The 21,932-nt window shown below is 38.4% G+C and overlaps 1 protein-coding gene across 3 annotated transcripts; it reads right to left on the bottom strand.

The window, feature by feature from the left end:
• Positions 1 to 839: 839 nt before the first annotated feature.
• On the bottom strand, positions 840 to 14,215 carry LOC115044972 (aldehyde dehydrogenase, mitochondrial). 3 transcript variants are annotated; one of them, XM_029504378.1, is made up of 14 exons: positions 14,142 to 14,215; positions 12,306 to 12,348; positions 10,954 to 11,058; positions 10,216 to 10,356; positions 9,717 to 9,796; positions 7,836 to 7,947; positions 6,870 to 6,998; positions 6,549 to 6,662; positions 4,487 to 4,589; positions 3,739 to 3,923; positions 3,160 to 3,324; positions 2,837 to 2,994; positions 2,138 to 2,252; positions 840 to 1,160 (listed from the first exon to the last, which is right to left on the bottom strand). In XM_029504378.1, exons 1-14 carry the CDS (start codon positions 14,213 to 14,215, stop codon positions 1,128 to 1,130), a joined length of 1,557 nt encoding a protein of 518 aa, XP_029360238.1. In that variant the 3' UTR covers positions 840 to 1,127. The 3 variants fall into 3 exon arrangements, with proteins under 3 accessions (XP_029360238.1, XP_029360237.1, XP_029360239.1); XM_029504377.1 differs by lacking the exon at positions 14,142 to 14,215 and having other exon boundaries at positions 12,306 to 12,509; XM_029504379.1 differs by lacking the exons at positions 10,216 to 10,356; positions 14,142 to 14,215 and having other exon boundaries at positions 12,306 to 12,509.
• Positions 14,216 to 21,932: the final 7,717 nt, after the last annotated feature.

Raw genomic sequence — 21,932 nt, 5'->3', positions numbered from 1 at the left:
GCCATATCAAATATGTAAGGTGGAGAAATAGTCTAAACAGGGTGAGAATGAAAGGTTGCATAAGTGACCCAGGTTCTCTGAGTGGAGCAACCATCTCCAGTTGAAAGCCGTTCACTTGCTTATCTGAATTTGCAATGGGTGCAATTGAAGAGAGCAATCATACATAATGGATCTGAGTTATAATACTCAAGAGCACTGAGTAAAGTTCTGGATGGGATCAGTGTTAATGCGAATAATTGAAAACCTTCCCAAGAGGGTAAGCAAATACCAGCTTTCTATTAGACTGAACTCATCCATAATGGGATCAATGGGTGGACTATTCTATGGAGTCCTGTCTAATTGAGTTTCTCTTCCCAGAATAAGATGAAGCTTTCCAATTCAAACACTGTAATTAAACACAGAAGACACATTCACATATTCCTGAGAGATTAAGTATTTCCTGATAAAACAAAAAAGGAAGCATTAGCCACTCAATGCTTGCGAGAGAGAAATGGGCGGACTCTGGCTGTATTTTGAAAATGGACACAAAACTAGCGGCTTGCAGTACCCTGCACCTGACTGTAGGAAAATCAGCACAGAGGTGTATGCATGTGAATTTTATTGAGTAAATTTGTAAAAAAAAAAAAAAATAAATACATATATATATATATATTATTTTTTTTATATATATATTTTTTTATACAAGTTTGCACTTATTTTTTTTAAACTAGACACAGAATATGTCACGTGAACACAAATACAATAGTACTTTGAGCTATTATTTTTCACATGAAACAAGAAAATAGCAGGTATTTAAGTTAGTTCTTCCTTTTAAGCTGTACAAAACACAGTAGGCTGACTGCCTCAGATACTTTTATTCTGAAAAATAAGAAATCTGGTTACAGATAGAGTGTAACATTGGTGTATGATTACATGAAATCAGTTGGAGTATGTGACTTTTCTATACTTGTATTTATTAGTATTTATTTGGTATTTCGTATTTTAGAATTTATTCTTTGTTTTGATGTAGAAGGATGGAAGTTGAACTCCGAGTGTGAATGCAATGTTCAGGGAGAATCTCTGTGGCAGCAGGTTTGCCCTGAGGATTTGACAACACAGCTTATTCACTCGGTCTCAGAGTCAGAGGTCTAAGAGTTCTTCTGGGGTACCTTGATGGTCACCTGACAACAGACAAGCACAGGCACAGGATTTAACCAGAAGAGAAAATCTCCTGTCTGATACTCTGATACCTGAGCCTGCGCATCAGCTGATACAGAACACTGAGCTGATGCCAACATCTAACATCTGCACACTACTGGCCCTATGTGTGATGTGCTTACTGTCACAGTTGTATGTCATGGCTCAGGTTAAACTTGAACTGATACATGAATTCTATTAATTTTTATTTTATTATCTAATGTGACTGTTGGTGATAAAAATAGTCCTGAGAAAGTGACACTTTCTATGCTAGTGCAGCCAGTCTAGTGGCTACTCTCATCCTTTAACATCCATCTGTGTGTTTCTTCTCACATAACATGCCACTATTTGTAGCCACCTGGCAAGTGCATTATCTAGACAAAAAGTCACAACTGATTTTTTCTGAGTGTGTGGAGACAGAAGAATTTACATGACATTTTATGTCAAAAACAGCAGAACATTGCCCATGGGAGCTCTGAAGCACATGCCACACACCCTGTTATCTACGGCATAACAGCCAACCAGCAGCCTGCAGAAGAGCAACCATGGAAGTGGGACTTGATCTGAATATCAACGTTTGATAATTCATTCTACTAACATTGCACCTGTGATCACCCCAAGCTATTTAACTTTGATGTTTAAAACTGGTGTCAGTTATTTCAGGTATAAAAGGGATCATTATGATTCTGATAGTGTTTAAACAAATCTCACAGTTGTTTTGACATAGCTCGTTTATTATAGACGTTTATTTTTCCTCAACAGACAACACATTAGTGGAAGAACCTTAAATTAAGTGTCTAAACTTTTCTGTCTATACAATATTCTTAGAATACTGTTGTCATTGTGAGGTACTTTTAGTAGACTGACAGAAATTTAATCTAAATGGCTTGAGCTTTAACTGACACGTAACGCTATGTGACACACCAACTTTCTGAATGACCTGTACATTTGTGCTTCTTACCGTTTTGATCTCTGTGTAGTTCTCCAGACCATACTCTCCCAGCTCTCGGCCATTGCCTGAGGCCTTGTAGCCTCCAAATGGAGCCTGAGCCCCAAACACGTCATAACAGTTGATCCTGCACGAAAAACACACATGCTCATCATTTATCATCATCATTTATCCACACAACATCAGTCTCTCCTCCCTCATTTTAATCACTGCTGCAGTATTTTGCTATTTTTCTTTGCAACAAGAAAAATGTCATGTTGTACATCATCTCAGGCATATTTACAGGGACAGGTGGAGACAGCACTATAAAGAAACACTGTGATATTTCTTCCTGAAACGGAGCAATGGAGTAATGGAGCGAAAAAATCTACAGGAAGCAGAGAAAGATCTGTTTAAGGTCGGAGACACACTGGATACGTTGTCTTTTGTTTTGGTATTGATGTTACTGGATCAGAGTGGCTGTGTTGCTTGATCTAGAAATTTAAGGCCTGAAACTATTTTTCTCCACAGTGTGTATCTTGCAGCACAAGAACAGAAAAATAATACAATGCTGAGCACACAAACATCTTTATTTGTAGTTCTTCTCTTCAGTTGAAAATTTAAAAACTCTGTCACATAAAACTCAAACCAGAATAACTGATAGGAATCAGGAACAAAACCCAAATTCTGGGAATCTCAAGGTGAATATCTGAGGCTCACAGGCAAACTCACCAGACTGTGCCTGCTCGCAGCCCATTGGAGATGTAGTTGGCCTTGTCAATGTCCTTTGTAAATACAGCAGCTGCCAGACCATATTTACTATCATTGGCTCTGGTCACCACCTCCTCCATTGTTTTAAACTTGAGGATCTGCATCACAGGACCAAAGATCTGCAAGAGAGAACAGAGCAGAAAAAACCCCATATGGATCACATACAATGAACTTTGTCAAGAATGAAACATTTAAAGGACCAGTCTATATAAATTGAAGATGTCATCATTTGGAATACACTTTTTTCATAGAGTTTTATTTTGAAATCCTTGGTGGTGCCTTACCTCCTCCCTGGCAATGGCCATGTTATCCTGGACATCTCCAAACACAGTGGGCTGGATGAAATATCCTCGGTCTGAAGCCACCTCTCCCCCACACATCAACTTGGCTCCCTCTCTTTTCCCGCTGCTGATGTAGCCCAGGATCTTGTTGAAACTCATCTGGTCGATCTGGACAGGCATCCCACAGGAAACAGCATCAGCTGAGCATCAAAGGGCTTGCCTCTCTTAACTTATATTGTATTATTATTGTATTATACTTATGTAGTATTTATATTGAGGATGGGTGAAGGGTTGATAAAGGACTTTCTCTATCTTGGTGAAGCTTTTTTCTTCTTGTTAGTGTGTGTAAATGTGTGTACACAGATAAATACTTTTTTCTTGGTTTTAACAGTTTTTCCTTCTTTCTAAATGCAAAATTAATAAAACATCATATCATTGATCCTGTGACTCCAGGCTGTGATATAAACAGTATTAGAAGGAAGTGAAGAGACAGAGGACAGGGTTAGTATGGGATAGTATGTATGGAGTATGGAATATATATTGACTGTATTGATAGTGTGTGACAGTGCATGTGTGTTTTACCTGAGGACCCTGCTCAGTCTTTAAGTCAAAGGGGTTTCCCACCACACGTCTCTTGGCTCGCTCCACACTGCGCTCCAAAAACTCATCATAGATGTCAGCTTGGACGTAGGTCCGAGAGCCGGCACAGCAGCACTGACCCTGGTTGAAAAACAGAGCGAAGTGCGATTGTTCCACTGCATCTTCCACTGAAAGAGGGAGGACAGAGACAGTTATTGTTTTGATCAACACTAAACACTCACTCACTCAGTCAGTGATGCAAGGCTGTGACTGATCCTATCTCCAGATGAACTGGAGTCAGGACATTGGTGACTGAGGTGCGTTCACAGGTAACGCAGCCCAATGTCAACCATTAACAGTTAGGTGTAGGCGATAAAACGATCACGATAATTATTGCAAAAATAACTTTTCCTCAATAGAAATACAAGATAGATAGTCAATAGAACTCATTCCATCCATGTTTTGACAGACAACACAAACAGCCAAAGATAATGAGAATAGCGCCTTGCCAAAACAATCAGGCAGGTGGAAAAGAGTACGCGCCGCGCCACACACACACACAATATACATTTTCATGATGACTAAGGGCCGCTTTATAAACTTTATAAACCCTGTATTAATACTCAGCTATAGAAATAGCTGCACTGGGAGCCAGCAGTTTTCGGGCCATTTCAGCAGGGGGCTGCTTTGCCTTGATGATAATCCAACAATGCGTCTAACAACAAAAGCACACAAACACAGAAGGACATACTGTCGGCATCAGACAAGATAATGTTTGGGCTCTTCCCCCCCAGTTCCAGAGTGACCCTCTTCAGGTTGCTGGCGCCAGATGCCTGTTGGATGAGGTGACCCACCTGGCAGACAAAGACAGAGACAAACTGAAGTGTTGGCATGTTTACATAATCACAAAATAAGGTAGCAAAATAAGTTACAGGATCCAGTCTGATCTTAACAGCTATAGAAACATTATGCTGTAACGAAGTGTCAGGGAAGACTGCAATTAGTCTGGATGTTATTTACACTATCTTTGAATGACAGGATGTTTTTCTAGTCATCTATTATCTCTTTTCTGTTGTCTTTGCTAATTAGTAATCACTTCTTAAGAGATGTTGATTTCCATATTAAGATATATAGTCCTGATGGCTAGGGTTAGGGTTAGGGTTAGGGTCAACATTCCCACTGACTGACACGGTACCGCCCACTTTTCATGTTCAAGAGCTGAGGTTAAGTTGGTTACTAGTGCATTGCTTGGTGGATGTGTGTAACTGAGTGCATTGTTTCCTGTCTGGAAAGCTATAACAGTGCTGACAGTGCTGAATTGAATTTCAGAAGGAAGTTAAACCCCTGTATATGTACAGCATTTCCTCCACATTCATATAGGAGTGGCGGACCACTCCTTTTGGAGTTAATACAATGTTAATTACTCGCAAGAGCAAGGCCTTGAAAGTGACGTCATGTCAGGCACCCAGGCACCAGGTCAGAGAATCAGAGGAGTGTCGTTCTGGAAAATAGGGCAGTGACTTACTGGAGAAAAGGTAGACTTATTAGCTTAACATAACTCCTCATAGATTTTACAAGTTAAATAGGCATTCCAAAATATTGATGACCAGCTAACGTTACAAAACATACCAGTAGCTTAAGTTACTTGGGGCCGGTACCAACTCAGTGTCGCTAACGTGGGCAAACTAATTGATAGCATTAAGCTAATATCTACACGCCATGATGTATTAACTGCTGACTGCATTTTCAGATGAATTGGGGAATGCCTTGCAGCATGTATGCTGCTAAGCATCAACGGGCCACCTCTGTCAGAATGTCCCTTCAACAGAACCTTAGAGCTCTTCTATAAAAAGCCAAGAAAAATTCAGTGTTCTGAGCCTGGGTGCAAAATTTGCCACTGAGTCTCTAGCCTCATCTAGCTTTATTTAATTGTAGTTTTCTTTCTTTCTTTTCTTTTTTTTTTTTTACTTTTTACATTCTGCCTTTATCTGACATTGTATATGGCCGAGATGTATAAGTTGTAGTGCTTGTAAGGGAAAAAGCCATTTTCAACTGGCCAGCCAATAAATAGGTTGTAAAAGTTAAATCTGCAGTCAAGTGTCATTTGTTTACGCTGCCACAGCCCACAGCAGAGCCTGCCACCCACTGCTGAAAAAAATCCTAGAGGATACACTATATGTACAACATGCCTTTAGTCATTTCAGAAAACAAACAGGACCATGTTTAGAAACATGCTTCCATTGTTCGTGTAACAAAAACAGCCATTTTTTTACAACAGAAAGCTGCAGCAGAAAATTGAAATCCAGCGTCTGACTACATCATGGTTGCTTCTTCACATTACAGGCCTGTGTTCATGAAACGCTGAAGAAAACAACACAAATGAAAAGATGTACAATGCTCAGTAAGCCCTAACATTGCGTTAAAAGAGTAATATCTTTCACACAGCTCTTTCCATTTGAGTTTAATCTAATAAAATGAAAACTTTGATATCATTTCCAGTATTGGATTGAGTGAGCAAAGTTTTGGGTGACACAAAGTTGTGTTTGTTTACATTATTAATTAAGTAGCATTATTACATTATTAATTAAGTAGCTTATTCTTCTATAGCTTCCTCAATGTCATTTGTTCAAACATGAGATGAGCAATTTTTCTAGGGTCCATGTAAACATTAAACCAAATGGTAACCAGATTGAAGAAACATGGCACGTGTAAACGTAGCTAGCAATTAGCTTTCACTGAGTGAACTCTTCATGTCAACACATCAGAGCTGACGGTGTGATACAGTTTATCATGTCTCACTGTCACTGTCCTACCTCTGTGGAGCCAGTGAAGGCCACCTTGTCCACGTCCATGTGCTTCACAATGGCAGCACCAGCTGTAGGTCCCATGCCAGGCAGGATGTTGACAACACCTTCAGGGAAACCAACCTGTAAACACAACCATATCTTTATTGAGAGTCAAGAAACACTACTAAGAGGTTTCAAATTAATTGCTGAATAAATTATGAAATTAATACATTTACTCTTAGAAAGCATTCATAAAATAAATATGATGTTAATGTTCCTTAACGTTGCATTATGATCTTTTATTTAGCTGGTTAGGTTACAGCAGCTGATGAAGTGATGAGGAAGTACCTCTTTAATGAGATTAGCCACATAGAGAGCAGTGAGGGGAGTCTGCTCAGCAACCTTCATCACTATTGTGTTACCAGTTGCCAGAGCTGGACTGATCTTCCAGGCCAGCATCAGCAGGGGGAAGTTCCACTGCAGGGAGAGCGAGAGACAGTGAGAGGAGGGAAGTTACGTGGAAAAAGAGAGAGAGAGAGAGAGAAAAAAAAAAGAAAAAGAAAAAAAAAAAAAGAAATTAGCAGATAGGAGGATTATTATTTCTCTGTTGTCTCTCTGTTCTCTGTTGAATGCTGAGTATCACAATATCCCAAGCATTTCCTGTTTCTCTGTGCTGTCCCGGAGATTCATTATCAGACATCTGACTGTTTACTTCTTTTGGTACATTGTCACTGTACCAGACCATAAACTCTCCAAACACTGATATCCTCAGTATGAGTATTATAAACTGATGGGTGATTTGAAATATGTTGCTGTGTTCCAGATCCTCGACAGACCACTACAGTCTGGATCCAACAGTCAGTCCTCAAAGAATCCAATGTTGAACTATGCGACTTCACAGCGGAAACAAACATGTTTATAGTCTGATCTCTTTAGATTGCTTCCTCCTTTAAGACAACAAGAAAGGAAGGAGTTATAATGAATGCTATTCATCTTTTTACATTGAATTAGGATTAGAGCTAGCAGTTCAGACCGAAACATGTGTTTTAAGGATTACTGTTGTGTTGAAGATCTTCCACCAAAAGCTGGGGTGAGAAATAGATCAGATCGCTCAATCAGGTCAGTAAATGTGGGACCAATAAAAGCTTCAGATGTCTGATCTTTGAAATGAATGGTTTTCAAAAACCTCTGGTTTAGAGTGCAATGGCCTTAAATGGCCCCTTCTCTTGCACTCCTTTAGACTACAGTGTGAACACAACAATGAGCCAGTACATCATCTTGGCTTTCCCTGCAGACCACCCCAACCCTCCTCACCGGTATGATCTGTCCACACACTCCGACGGGCTCATGTCTGGTGTAGCAGAAATAATCTCCGTCAATGGGAATAGTCTTTCCCTCCCACTTGTCAGCCCAGCCTGCGTAGTACCTGAACACAACACAGGTGCTTTAAAACATGTTCATAGCTACAGTTCATTAACACTGACAAACCCAATGACTGTGTTACGAGGAGCACACTTGGGGAGTAGTTGGTTCCCTCCTGTGGTGAACACAGACATAGTCAGAAGATCAGGTGCTCAGTGGCTCCTTCATTCTGGAACACCAAAGACTCTTCTGGAGCTGGATTAGAGGCCAATATGACCAAGTTGGAGTTCAGCTTAGTGAGTTAACTTGAGGGTTAACCCTGGGTTTTTCATTTCAAGAAGTTAGTTTATTTTCTGTCTTAGGTGAAACTTGCCTTGGAGCAGGTTAAATGTAGGATTAAGAGCTCAGCAGTAAATTACACCACCTACTGACCAAAATACCCTTCCCATTCCAATAACAGGAGCTCTGAAGAGAGAGAGTGAAAAGTTTGTGATTGAGTCAAACGGTTTGTCGACCAGGTAAAATGATTGCTCCCAAGTCCACTTTGAAACTAAAATAACAAAGCAATTTAAAAAAATCTGAAACATAAATATATGGCACAAACGTACAATGGATTTTGCTGATGTAGTGGGGATTTAATATTAGAATACTGGTATTTTATGATTTAACAGAGTCAGCGTTTTTCCCAGCATTCTTTGCTGTCAACTGCAACTGTTACTTTTTGCTTGAATTATTTATTTATTATGTTAATCTTTTCTGAATATTATAGTTTCCTCCTCCATTGTGAAATATGCAGCTCTTTGTGTCCTCTCCATGGTCCTAATGGTCATATGCAGCAAACCACACCCCTTCGCACTGATTGAAAACCCTGGGTTCAATTAGTGAGTTGAACCAGCTTTCTGAGAGCGCTTATCAGGATTGTGGATTTCTGAGTGCAGCCAGATAACAAAAAGAAATCCCAGACAATTTAATCCATCTTTGTGATACAGGCCACAAATTCAGGTCACACGCAAACCAACACACAACTCTACTGCTGATTAAAAAAAGATCAAGGATTTCAAACAAAATCCTGATCCAACATACCTCTACCAGCAGGGAAGGGATATCTGATAACAGCTGTACTGAAGACACACTTAATGCAGGTTTGAACATTGTATGTATCAAAGCTGAGCAACATCACTATTTCTTCCTTCAAATGTGTCTTTTGGACCACAAGGGATGCTTCCAAGGTGGATCATTTAAAAATGTATCATATTCAATGAGATTCATGGCATGCCGACACTGAAAAAAAATGCATTAATACTCACCATGGACAGAGAGTCAGAGAATGAAACTAATCACTTACTGATCTAAGCTAAAAGGTGAACTGTTAAAACCAGGGACTTTAAAAACTAAGACATGTTTTGATGACTTGCTCTTCAGTGAAGCAGGAAGAATGCAAAGTGAAAAATCTCTGTAGACCAGTCTGTCTCATTTCAGTGTGATCTTCCAAGTCAGTGATAGCTATGAATTATCACACTTTTGTAGACCAGGCTGAGATTATGCAAGTTTTTCTATGAGGGTGTGGTAGCTGTGTGAACATTGAGTAACAGTTGAATCAGTGTATATGTTTCAGCAAGTAACTGAAGAGTGTAGTTAAACCACCAATTTAGTGTAGTTCTAGTTCACCACTCAATATTGTTAGTCAGAAATGAGAGCAAGGCCCTACTGCAGCTCCAGGTATCCTTAGAGAACAGTGAAACCTCCAGAAGTCTGTTTTCCTTCAGACATGGCATAAAAATGGAATAAACCTTTAAAATACCATGACAATGTTATCTAAAAGGTGTTTATTACCTGAGGCATTTCACCACGTTGGGCAGATCCACAGTGTAGGCAACTGCATATGGCTTCCCATTATCCAAGGTCTCCAGCTCCTGTGTCAACAACAGTGACTGTTCATAAGAACCAGTAGAACCACTATTATTACACCCTGTAATATAGTTGATTTTTGGTTTACGTTCAAAGGTAAGAGGTTGGATTTATATGACAGGAAGTCAACTGAGCTACAACTTATGATTATAGTTTTGGGGAAAAAAGTGACTTCCCATAACTCCAGTAACACACAAAAATATATCACATATTTATAAAGTGATTAGGACAAATCTGTACAATTCTTCAGACAGAAACAACTGTCCTTCAAAAGGCTTTGGACGCGCCATCGCTGTGTGATCTTGAAACAGTAATATTTCTTATTAGACATCAGAAGTTTTAACTGAAACAAAATAAACAATCAAAGTAACAACATGAATCAACCTAAGAGCTTATCAGTTGTTCTGACTAAATGATGACTAACAGCAAGGTAGGCAGCGTCCCTCTGGATGGCATCTGCCAGCCGGTTGAGTAGGAGGCCACGATGAGAGGCATCCATGCGTCGCCATGGTGACCCCAGCCTGAAGGCATTGCGTGCTGCTTTCACTGCTTTGTCTACATCTACCTGTAGACATGAACACACAACAGGTAACTGTTAATCACCAGAAAGCAATATATAGTGTCAAAGTTGTAATGTTGATTTGCATCAAAATCCACCAGTTATCTCAATCTCTTATTTTGGTTTTCTTGAAGATTTCTAAATGTCTGTTTATTCAACAAGCAAGAAAGGGCACACATAACTGTCACTGTAAGACATCGGTTAAGATCAACACCAAGGTTCAGTTCAGGTTATCTTAAGTGGGGCTGTATGATGTGCTAATCTGTAAACTGTGTTATATGGCTCTGACTGACAATGGTGCAAAGGCATGAAAATGGCCACAAAAAAAGCAAACCTCTGTATAAACATATGCTTTATTTTGAATGTCTTCACCACTTTGTCCTGTTGTCCTTCTGCTTCTGCGCACTGGGAGCCAATGTCAATTTGAGGTGCTATATCAGCCCCTCACCCATCTCCATGTGAACCTGAACTAAGCCTTTAAGGAGACTGCCAGCTGACGTCTGAGTCTGATGCACCCTCTGCTGCTGGACCCAGCTCAATTTCAGTTTAATGTTATAATGTTATCCCCTAGTTCCAGTGAATGTTACCACTCCACCATCTCACCTGATCAGCTTCAGCAACTTGACAGATAACTTCCCCAGTTGCTGGGTTGATTACAGGAAAGGTTTTCCTGCTTGTTGCATCCTGCCACTCGTTGTTGATAAAGAGCTGGAATGAAAATGGATTAAAAAAAAAAAGATCATTATTTAATTTACACTTAGAGAGACATCCTAGTTGAAGAAACACTTCCTGCTATTTTCATAAAATAAGCCATTGTAACACTGATTAAATAATGTCATAACATTATAAAAATATTAAATTTATTTATTAAAATTTTAGCATTTTGTAACTAACCTGACCTGTTGCCACATCAGGTAGAGGGCAATGTTTATCTTTTTGTCCTTCTATTCAGGGCTGCTGTTTATGTGCTGTTAGAGAGCTGAGTCACCTTCACTTCATTTAATGGACTATGTGTGTGTGTATATGCATGTATATATGCGCTCACACACACACACACACACACAAACATGCAGCCATTATTATTGCAAATTTTGTGATACTGTAATAAAAAAAAATATAGAAAGATGAGCAAAATAAATAAATGACAATAGGTTAATTAATCTGTTGAAGGTAAAGACATGTTCTTTAGCAAGGTAACCTTAAATGACTGCCATCTGGCACTATATAGAAAACAAAATTAACTTGAGCACGAAGGGTGCATGAAGTTCAAAAGTGGCCTTTTTGTGCTAGATTTAAATTTGTTTGTGCACAACTTTTCACCTCAAAATCAGAGAGTCCCCTAAATGCAGATGTCACTTCAGTCTGTTACTGTGGAAACAGCAGCTGAGCATTTCTGAGCCTCAAACTCAAACAACAAGCCTCATTTAATGCCACATCTCTTGACACATAATCTGAATGAGCCGAGTCTGCACAGAATTTTATTGCTGTCACATGGCATGATGGGATATTAACTCCACTGTACCAAACAGTTCACCTGTGTGGAAACTTCTGCATTCACCACTCATTCCTCCTTTCATTTGTCATATGCCTGTAGAAAAGGCCCCGTGGCTGGTTCATTATCCTATTGAAATCACAAGGACTAATTTTTAATGATTATATAATCTCGCCCTGCCATGTCCAAATGATCTCTTCCTGAGAGTATTCCGCAAAAGGAATCCGGGTTCCCACTGCACTGAGAGTGTAGTGTTTCCTCCACCAAGTTAGCAGAGAAACGTGGATCGGGCTGCTCTGTGACTCAGCAGCTGGAGCTCCTAATATCTGGGAACTACACTATGTGTTCCTTTACCGTGTCTTCAGCTTGGAGTTTACGTCACTCAGCCTGTCCGCACAAATATTGGCATAAGTCCAACGTCCGGACGCGCACTTGAGAGGAACATGTCTAACTAATGCTGTACCTTCTTGTAGTGCACCTCAGGCTGGGTGTTGGGTGCTGGGATGGCGGCAGAAGAGTAGTGACACACCGACAGTCGGTTAAATCCAAGCAGGGTCCGAGAGAACACGACCCGGATCATGATATCGCTTCTTGCACAAAGACACAGCGTATGTTTTTCAGACCGAGGCTGAACGAGCTGCAGGAATAAGCGAAGCTAGACCTCAAACTCCGCCCACCCCCACTACGCCACCGTCTTATGTTGTCGTCCTTTCGTGGTGACTGTGAATGGTGTGCCACGGTGTTGCTATGCAACTACGTTATCAAACATTATAGTCTCAAGCGTGCCATACACAGATATGGTTAGCGAGTTCTACAGTCAGTTTTCGCCTTTATTGGTCACAACCAGGCTTATTTGTACCCAAATCCAAAGTTTTAACGACTGCGCTGGAATCAATTTTATCAATCACTCTGTGTCAGATTAGTATCAAAATACCAAATTGATCAACTTGCTTTGATCAGTTTTCTCATGTTTCCAGTTACTATTTGCATGGCCATGAACAAATAGTTATTGAGGACCGACGTGCTTGGCACGCTGAATGGGTGGGAAGTTGAGATTTAGGTCAACAGACCAGAAGCTCATGAACCAGTTGTTTGTGCTGTGACTCATTAATTGACTGTGCATATTGACGTGTAGGTTTCACACATCGCAATAAGCTGGAGAATACAAATCGACATCGAAACCACAAGCACAGTGTTAATTACTCCAGAAGAACGTTTCGTAAATCCGGTCCAGTTACATTGCTTTACAGAGGTGACGATCGGGGACGTTGCTTGGCGCCTTCAGCTTTATAGGGGCACAACCCCCCCCCCCCCCCGTGCATGCACACACACAGTTTGGTGTAAGGTGTCAACAGCTCCTAGACTCCTTTAAGTAGGTCAGTTAATAGGGATTGCCATCAGGTGTGCCTGAAACAAAAACAAAAGGTGAAGAAGACAGGGAGGAATTACTATGACGCTGCCTCCTGCTGGGGCCCCCCGTAACAAGAACTATTAAAACTAAAACATTCCTTAGCAGAAATTTCGAGAGTGACTCAGGGGAGCTGCTGCCGGGACGGGAACGACAACTTGGCGCAATTCCAGAAGCGTGTAAATCTGCCAGACTAGTCTGACCGAGGTTTTGTCAAAGAAGTCCTGAGTTCAGTGGCTTTCGATTCAATTGTTGGCCGGATATTACGATAACCTGTGTGAATGAGAATATACACAGACAGACGTCTTTAGACACACGTCTATTTATTTTACATATACACCCTGAGACACTATTGTAAAAACTGACAAGTGCTGTGTATGAGTCCATCTGGATATCTGTCTCTGTGTGTTGTGCAGTCTAACAGAAATGTCAGTGTAACAGTTGATCAGCTGCTCTCATATCAGGAGTCTAATGACATCATTGATTTGTCAGAGTTGGAGAAGAAATCATTCAAACTGATGGCCATAGTCATACCATACATCAGCTGTGTGTTTGTGTCTCTATTTGGGTTTGTGTGTGCCTCTTTGTGTCTGTATATGTGTTTCTGTATGTATGTGTGTTCTTATGAATAGGGCTATATAGTTCTGTCTTGTTGTGTATTAGTGTCAGTTTGTGTGTCTTTGCATCCGTGTTCTTAAGTAAGTGTGTATGTGTCTGTATATTTGTCTGTGTTTTTGTGTGCCCGTCTGTCTATGTGTGTCAGTGAGTCTGTTTATTTGTCTCAGTCTCTGTGCGTGTCTGTATATTTGTCTCTGTGTCTATGTATGTGTATGCATCTGTATATCAGTCTCTGTGTGTTTCCTGCAGTCTAACACAAATGTCAGTAGTCACAGTTGATCAGTTGCTCTCATATCAGATGAGTCTGATGACATTATTGACTGCAGCTGTAGCTTGGATTGCATCATCCTTCTCAGAAAGCCCATTAGATGACAGGTTAATTTCTGTTGGTGAGCCTCTCACTCTGCTCAGTTTTCTGATAGGAGTTACCGTTTTGTCACAAATTGCCCCAGATGCTGAGTGCCACAACAAGTGTCTGAAGCTATGTGTGTATTTTGGTGTAAAATGTGGACACGGAGGTGATTTAAAAACATATGAAAATTTTACCAGCTCTTCCTTGTTGCCTGAGAGAAATACATGGGGGGAAATAGGAGAGACAAGGGGTGAGCATGTCCTTTAGAGGGCCACAGTTCAAATTTGGATTGTCTGACTATTAAATTAAACACATTTTTCAAGAGAGTACAAGAATCTCTACTACTTTGGAGAAAATGACACGTGTATCTCAAACTATGTGCCTGTGAGAGCGATTTATAAATTATTTTTTTGAGAATCATCAGCTCACTGACACACTCTAACTGAGTCTAACTCTAACTGAGTCCTCCACTCTAAGCCAACAACATTCCATGCAATACACAAACATGGGAAATTGAAATTTGCAGCACAAATAAGGTGAGACAAGCATGACACTTTAAACTGTGATTTTGTAATAAGTGTAGTAGCTGTCATAAAGCCTGTTGTCACAAACAGAGTTCAAAGTCTTGTGACCCGTTGAAACTTTGAACTGTGTTTCTGTGACAAAGTATGACAAAGCAGTGTGGCTCCAAAGAGGGGTGCGTTTGATCCATTTCCAACAGCTACACACATAGCTGAGCTAAGGGACCTGCGGTTGCCATGGTGATTTGAGAATTTGCTCTGTTCAGCGGTCAAACTCTCCCCAAAAGTCTCCTGAAAGTGGCTTCTGACCAGGTCCCGCTCGACTGCAAATTGTGAGCAAACTGTAGCGCCTGTCTGAAAAGCGAAAACACAGAAGAGACAGCCCATATATTTGGGACAGACGTGTAATGATTAGTTTTGCCAGCTCCTCAGTAAGGAAAGTCAATCAATCAATGAATTTGCATAATGTTATTCTTTCGTTATTTTTTTGTGCTTGTCTCACTCAAATTAACGAGCAGCTCCACTCTGATTTCGACTACTCCTTTGAGCGCTCGTAGTATAGTTTCTGTCTCAATTTCCACGAAAGGCTCATATACAACAGACTTCTGTATTGTGCATCTATGGACAGCATTTACAAAATATTTTGGTAAACATTCAGTTTCACTTACAAGATGTATGCCACATTAACATTAACAGTGCATCAAGCCATGCTAGGACACTGAAGTGAATACTTTATCTACTACAACATCTAACTGCAATCTGTAAAGAATGCATTCGTCATATGGAACACCATGTTGAAACCAGTTCATTATGCACATAATTTTTATTAAATATAAAATATTTTAAAAAACAAAGTGGAGACTTCATCTTGCTCAGACAAAAACGAAAATGCAAGAATATCATAAATAATGATATTAAAAAGGAATTCAAATGGTATCTGTTACACCGTGGTGAGGTTGTCTCGACTTGGTCTTATTTTGTCTTGTCATTTCCTGTTTTATTTTGAAATTCCTCTCGTTTCAGAACACTTGCCCTTCCTCATGTATCCTATGCGTCTCCCTGATTACCATTGTTTCCACCTGGTTCCCATTTTCCCCCACAGCTCAAAGTCTGACCTCCCCTTGTCTTGTGCCAGTGTGTGATCGATTCATGTCACACACCAGCGTTACGTCCATGCCACAGTCCTCATTCCTTGTGTTAGCTTTTGGTCCTTGAGTTGAGCGAATTTTGATTTGTAATTCCAATACCTGAGATAGACCTTTTCTCCATAGCCTATTATGTATGCATGAGTGACCTTCGTTTGTAGATTCATGTTCATAGCTTTTGTGTTTACTCGTTAAGAGTGATTTTGAGTTCTAGTAGCGTTTTCCTTTCCTTACTTTTGATCCTCTGCTTAGTAGCATGAGTGATTTTCTCTAGTTATCTTAGTCAGGTTTTTCCTCCTTTTGGTTGATTTCAGAAATTGAGTTGCATTTTGTTGAAATATGAGAAACTCAGTCTACATGTTGAACTAGGTGTGGACGATTGGGAAAAATCAGTAAATTAATCAATTTCTAGGAAGAACTCAACAGGAAAGCATGTATTTAGTAGTTTGTGAAATGATTTCAGCAAATGAATTGCATTTTGTTGAAATGTGAAAAACTCACTGTACATGGTGATTTGCTTCTGGAATACTGTGGGAAAAAAAATTAATTAAGCAGTTTCCAGCAAGAAATCGATAGATATGCACATATTTAGTAATTTTGTAAGGATATGTCAGCTATTCAGTTGCATTTTGTTGAAATGTGAAAAACTCACTCTACTTGGGGATTTGTCTGTGCATTGCTGAAAAAATATTAAGTTAAGCAGTTTCCAGCAAGAAATCATCAGAAAAGCACTTATTTAGTAGTGTGTAAAGAGATGTCAGCAATTGAGTTGCTGATTGAGTATGTGTGGACTGCTGTGAAAAACAGTAAATCAAGCAGTTTCCAGCAAGAAATCAACAGAAAAGCACATATTTATTAGTTTGTGACATTGTTTAAGCTACTGAGTTGCGTTTTGTTGAACTATGAAAAACTCACTCTACATGGTGAATTGTGTGTGGACTGCTGTGAAAAACGGTAAATTAAGCAGTTTCATGGAATAAATCAACAGAAAAGCATATATTTAGTAGTTTGTGGCATTGTTTCAGTCACTTGAGTTGGTTTGTTGAATGTGAAAAACTCACTCTACATGGTGAATTATGTCTGGACCTTTGTGAAAAACAGTAAATCAAGCAGTTTCCAGCAAGAAATCAACAGAAAAGCACATTATTTAGTAGTTTGTCAAAATATGTCAGCAATTGAGTTGCATTTTGTTGAAATGTGAAAAACTCACTCTACATGGTGAATTATGTGTGGACTGCTATGAAAAACAGTAAATCAAGCAGTTTCCAGCAAGAAATCAACAGAAAAGCACATTATTTAGTAGTTTGTAAGAAATGTCAGCCATTGAGTTGCATTTTGTTGAAATGTGAAAAACTCACTCTACATGGTGAATTATGTGTGGACTGCTGTGAAAAACAGTAAATCAAGCAGTTTCCAGCAAGAAATCAACAGAAAAGCATTTATTTAGTAGTTTTTGACATTGTTTCAGCAATTGAGTTGCATTTTGTTGAAATGTGAAAAACTCACTCTACATGGTGAATTATGTGTGGACTGCTGTGAAAAACAGTAAATCAAGCAGTTTCCAGCAAGAAATCAACAGAAAAGCATTTATTTCGTAGTTTTTCAAAGATGTTCAGCAATTGAGTTGCATTTTGTTGAAATGTGAAAAACTCACTCTACATGGTGAATTATGTGTGGACTGCTGTGAAAAACAGTAAATCAAGCAGTTTCCAGCAAGAAATCAAAAGAAAAGCATTTATTTAGTAGTTTTTGACATTGTTTCAGCAATTGAGTTGCATTTTGTTGAAATGTGAAAAACTCACTCTACATGGTGAATTATGTGTGGACCTGCTGTGAAAAACAGTAAATCAAGCAGTTTCCAGCAAGAAATCAACAGAAAAGCATTATTTAGTAGTTTTGTACAATTGTTCACCAATTGAGTGGCATTTGTTGAAATGTGAAAAACTCACTCTACATGGTGAATTATGTCTGGACCTTTGTGAAAAACAGTAAATCAAGCAGTTTCCAGCAAGAAATCAACAGAAAAGCATTTATTTAGTAGTTGTTGACATTGTTTCAGCAATTGAGTTGCATTTTGTTGAAATGTGAAAAACTCACTCTACATGGTGAATTATGTGTGGACTGCTGTGAAAAACAGTAAATCAAGCAGTTTCCAGCAAGAAATCAACAGAAAAGCATTTATTTAGTAGTTGTTGACATTGTTTCAGCAATTGAGTTGCATTTTGTTGAAATGTGAAAAACTCACTCTACATGGTGAATTATGTCTGGACCTTTGTGAAAAACAGTAAATCAAGCAGTTTCCAGCAAGAAATCAACAGAAAAGCATTTATTTAGTAGTTTTTACAATTGTTTCAGCAATTGAGTTGCATTTTGTTGAAATGTGAAAATCTCACTCTACATGGTGAATTATGTGTGGACTGCTGTGAAAAACAGTAAATCAAGCAGTTTCCAGCAAGAAATCAACAGAAAAGCATTTATTTAGTAGTTTTTCAAAAGATGTCAGCAATTGAGTTGCATTTTGTTGAAATGTGAAAAACTCACTCTACATGGTGAATTATGTGTGGACTGCTGTGAAAAACAGTAAATCAAGCAGTTTCCAGCAAGAAATCAACAGAAAAGCATTTATTTAGTAGTTTGTAAAGAAATGTTCAGCAATTGAGTGGCATTTTGTTGAAATGTGAAAAAACTCACTCTACATGGTGAATTATGTCTGGACCTTTGTGAAAAACAGTAAATCAAGCAGTTTCCAGCAAGAAATCAACAGAAAAGCATTTATTTAGTAGTTTTTGAAATTGTTTCAGCAATTGAGTTGCATTTTGTTGAAATGTGAAAAAGTCACTCTACATGGTGAATTATGTGTGGACTGCTGTGAAAAACAGTAAATCAAGCAGTTTCCAGCAAGAAATCAACAGAAAAGCATTTATTTAGTAGTTGTTGACATTGTTTCAGCAATTGAGTTGCATTTTGTTGAAATGTGAAAAAGTCACTCTACATGGTGAATTATGTCTGGACCTTTGTGAAAAACAGTAAATCAAGCAGTTTCCAGCAAGAAATCAACAGAAAAGCATTTATTTAGTAGTTTTTGACATTGTTTCAGCAATTGAGTTGCATTTTGTTGAAATGTGAAAAACTCACTCTACATGGTGAATTATGTGTGGACTGCTGTGAAAAACAGTAAATCAAGCAGTTTCCAGCAAGAAATCAACAGAAAAGCATTTATTTAGTAGTTTGTCAAATATGTTCAGCAATTGAGTTGCATTTTGTTGAAATGTGAAAAACTCACTCTACATGGTGAATTATGTGTGGACTGCTGTGAAAAACAGTAAATCAAGCAGTTTCCAGCAAGAAATCAACAGAAAAGCACATATTTAGTAGTTTGTAAAGAAATGTCAGCAATTGAGTGGCATTTTGTTGAAATGTGAAAAACTCACTCTACATGGTGAATTATGTCTGGACTGCTGTGAAAAACAGTAAATCAAGCAGTTTCCAGCAAGAAATCAACAGAAAAGCATTTATTTAGTAGTTTGTAAGAAATGTCAGCAATTGAGTGGCATTTTGTTGAAATGTGAAAAACTCACTCTACATGGTGAATTATGTCTGGACCTTTGTGAAAAACAGTAAATCAAGCAGTTTCCAGCAAGAAATCAACAGAAAAGCATTTATTTAGTAGTTTTTGAAATTGTTTCAGCAATTGAGTTGCATTTTGTTGAAATGTGAAAAACTCACTCTACATGGTGAATTATGTGTGGACTGCTGTGAAAAACAGTAAATCAAGCAGTTTCCAGCAAGAAATCAACAGAAAAGCATTTATTTAGTAGTTTTTGACATTGTTTCAGCAATTGAGTTGCATTTTGTTGAAATGTGAAAAACTCACTCTACATGGTGAATTATGTCTGGACCTTTGTGAAAAACAGTAAATCAAGCAGTTTCCAGCAAGAAATCAACAGAAAAGCATTTATTTAGTAGTTTTTCAAAATATGTCAGCAATTGAGTTGCATTTTGTTGAAATGTGAAAAACTCACTCTACATGGTGAATTATGTGTGGACTGCTGTGAAAAACAGTAAATCAAGCAGTTTCCAGCAAGAAATCAACAGAAAAGCATTTATTTAGTAGTTTTTGACATTGTTCAGCAATTGAGTTGCATTTTGTTGAAATGTGAAAAACTCACTCTACATGGTGAATTATGTGTGGACCTTTGTGAAAAACAGTAAATCAAGCAGTTTCCAGCAAGAAATCAACAGAAAAGCATTTATTTAGTAGTTTTTGACATTGTTTCAGCAATTGAGTTGCATTTTGTTGAAATGTGAAAAACTCACTCTACATGGTGAATTATGTGTGGACTGCTGTGAAAAACAGTAAATCAAGCAGTTTCCAGCAAGAAATCAACAGAAAAGCATTTATTTAGTAGTTTGTCAAAATATGTCAGTAATTGAGTTGCATTTTGTTGAAATGTGAAAAACTCACTCTACATGGTGAATTATGTGTGGACTGCTGTGAAAAACAGTAAATCAAGCAGTTTCCAGCAAGAAATCAACAGAAAAGCATTTATTTAGTAGTTTTTGAAAATTGTTCAGCAATTGAGTTGCATTTTGTTGAAATGTGAAAAACTCACTCTACATGGTGAATTATGTGTGGACTGCTGTGAAAAACAGTAAATCAAGCAGTTTCCAGCAAGAAATCAACAGAAAAGCATTCTTTAGTAGTTTGTAGAAATTGTTCAGCAATTGAGTTGCATTTTGTTGAAATGTGAAAAACTCACTCTACATGGTGAATTATGTCTGGACTGCTGTGAAAAACAGTAAATCAAGCAGTTTCCAGCAAGAAATCAACAGAAAAGCATTTATTTAGTAGTTGTTGACATTGTTTCAGCAATTGAGTTGCATTTTGTTGAAATGTGAAAAACTCACTCTACATGGTGAATTATGTGTGGACTGCTGTGAAAAACAGTAAATCAAGCAGTTTCCAGCAAGAAATCAACAGAAAAGCATTTATTTAGTAGTTTTTCAAAGATGTCAGCAATTGAGTTGCATTTTGTTGAAATGTGAAAAACTCACTCTACATGGTGAATTATGTGTGGACTGCTGTGAAAAACAGTAAATCAAGCAGTTTCCAGCAAGAAATCAACAGAAAAGCACATATTTAGTAGTTTGTAAAGAAATGTCAGCCATTGAGTGGCATTTTGTTGAAATGTGAAAAACTCACTCTACATGGTGAATTATGTGTGGACTGCTGTGAAAAACAGTAAATCAAGCAGTTTCCAGCAAGAAATCAACAGAAAAGCATTTATTTAGTAGTTTTTGACATTGTTTCAGCAATTGAGTTGCATTTTGTTGAAATGTGAAAAACTCACTCTACATGGTGAATTATGTGTGGACTGCTGTGAAAAACAGTAAATCAAGCAGTTTCCAGCAAGAAATCAACAGAAAAGCACATATTTAGTAGTTTATTAGATTGTTTCAGCAACTGAGTTGCATTTTGTTGAAATGTGAAAAACTCACTCTACATGGTGAATTATGTGTGGACTGCTGTGAAAAACAGTAAATCAAGCAGTTTCCAGCAAGAAATCAACAGAAAAGCATTATTTAGTAGTTTGTAGAATTGTTCAGCAATTGAGTTGCATTTTGTTGAAATGTGAAAAACTCACTCTACATGGTGAATTATGTGTGGACTGCTGTGAAAAACAGTAAATCAAGCAGTTTCCAGCAAGAAATCAACAGGAAAAGCATTTATTTAGTAGTTTTGAAATTGTTTCAGCAATTGAGTTGCATTTTGTTGAAATGTGAAAACTCACTCTACATGGTGAATTATGTGTGGACTGCTGTGAAAAACAGTAAATCAAGCAGTTTCCAGCAAGAAATCAACAGAAAAGCATTTATTTAGTAGTTTGTAAAGAAATGTCAGCAATTGAGTTGCATTTTGTTGAAATGTGAAAAACTCACTCTACATGGTGAATTATGTCTGGACCTTTGTGAAAAACAGTAAATCAAGCAGTTTCCAGCAAGAAATCAACAGAAAAGCATTTATTTAGTAGTTTTTACATTGTTT

Source organism: Echeneis naucrates, chromosome 6, assembly GCF_900963305.1.
Source record: "Echeneis naucrates chromosome 6, fEcheNa1.1, whole genome shotgun sequence".
In the NCBI taxonomy this organism is placed as follows: domain Eukaryota; kingdom Metazoa; phylum Chordata; class Actinopteri; order Carangiformes; family Echeneidae; genus Echeneis; species Echeneis naucrates.
Note: the sequence above shows the minus strand (reverse complement) of the source record. Positions and strands in the feature narration are given on the sequence as shown.

Bases quoted from the DNA above. Each gene is read 5' to 3' on its own strand.
- LOC115044972 (XM_029504378.1), bottom strand. From the start codon at position 14,215: ATGATGCAATCCAAGCTACAGCTGCAGTCAATAATGTCATCAGACTCA. The intron at 9,797-10,215 runs GTTAGTCATCAT...TTGTTGACACAG, and splicing joins GGGACGCTGCCTACCTTGCT to GAGCTGGAGACCTTGGATAA. The intron at 2,253-2,836 runs GTGAGTTTGCCT...TTTTTCGTGCAG, and splicing joins CTGCGAGCAGGCACAGTCTG to GATCAACTGTTATGACGTGT.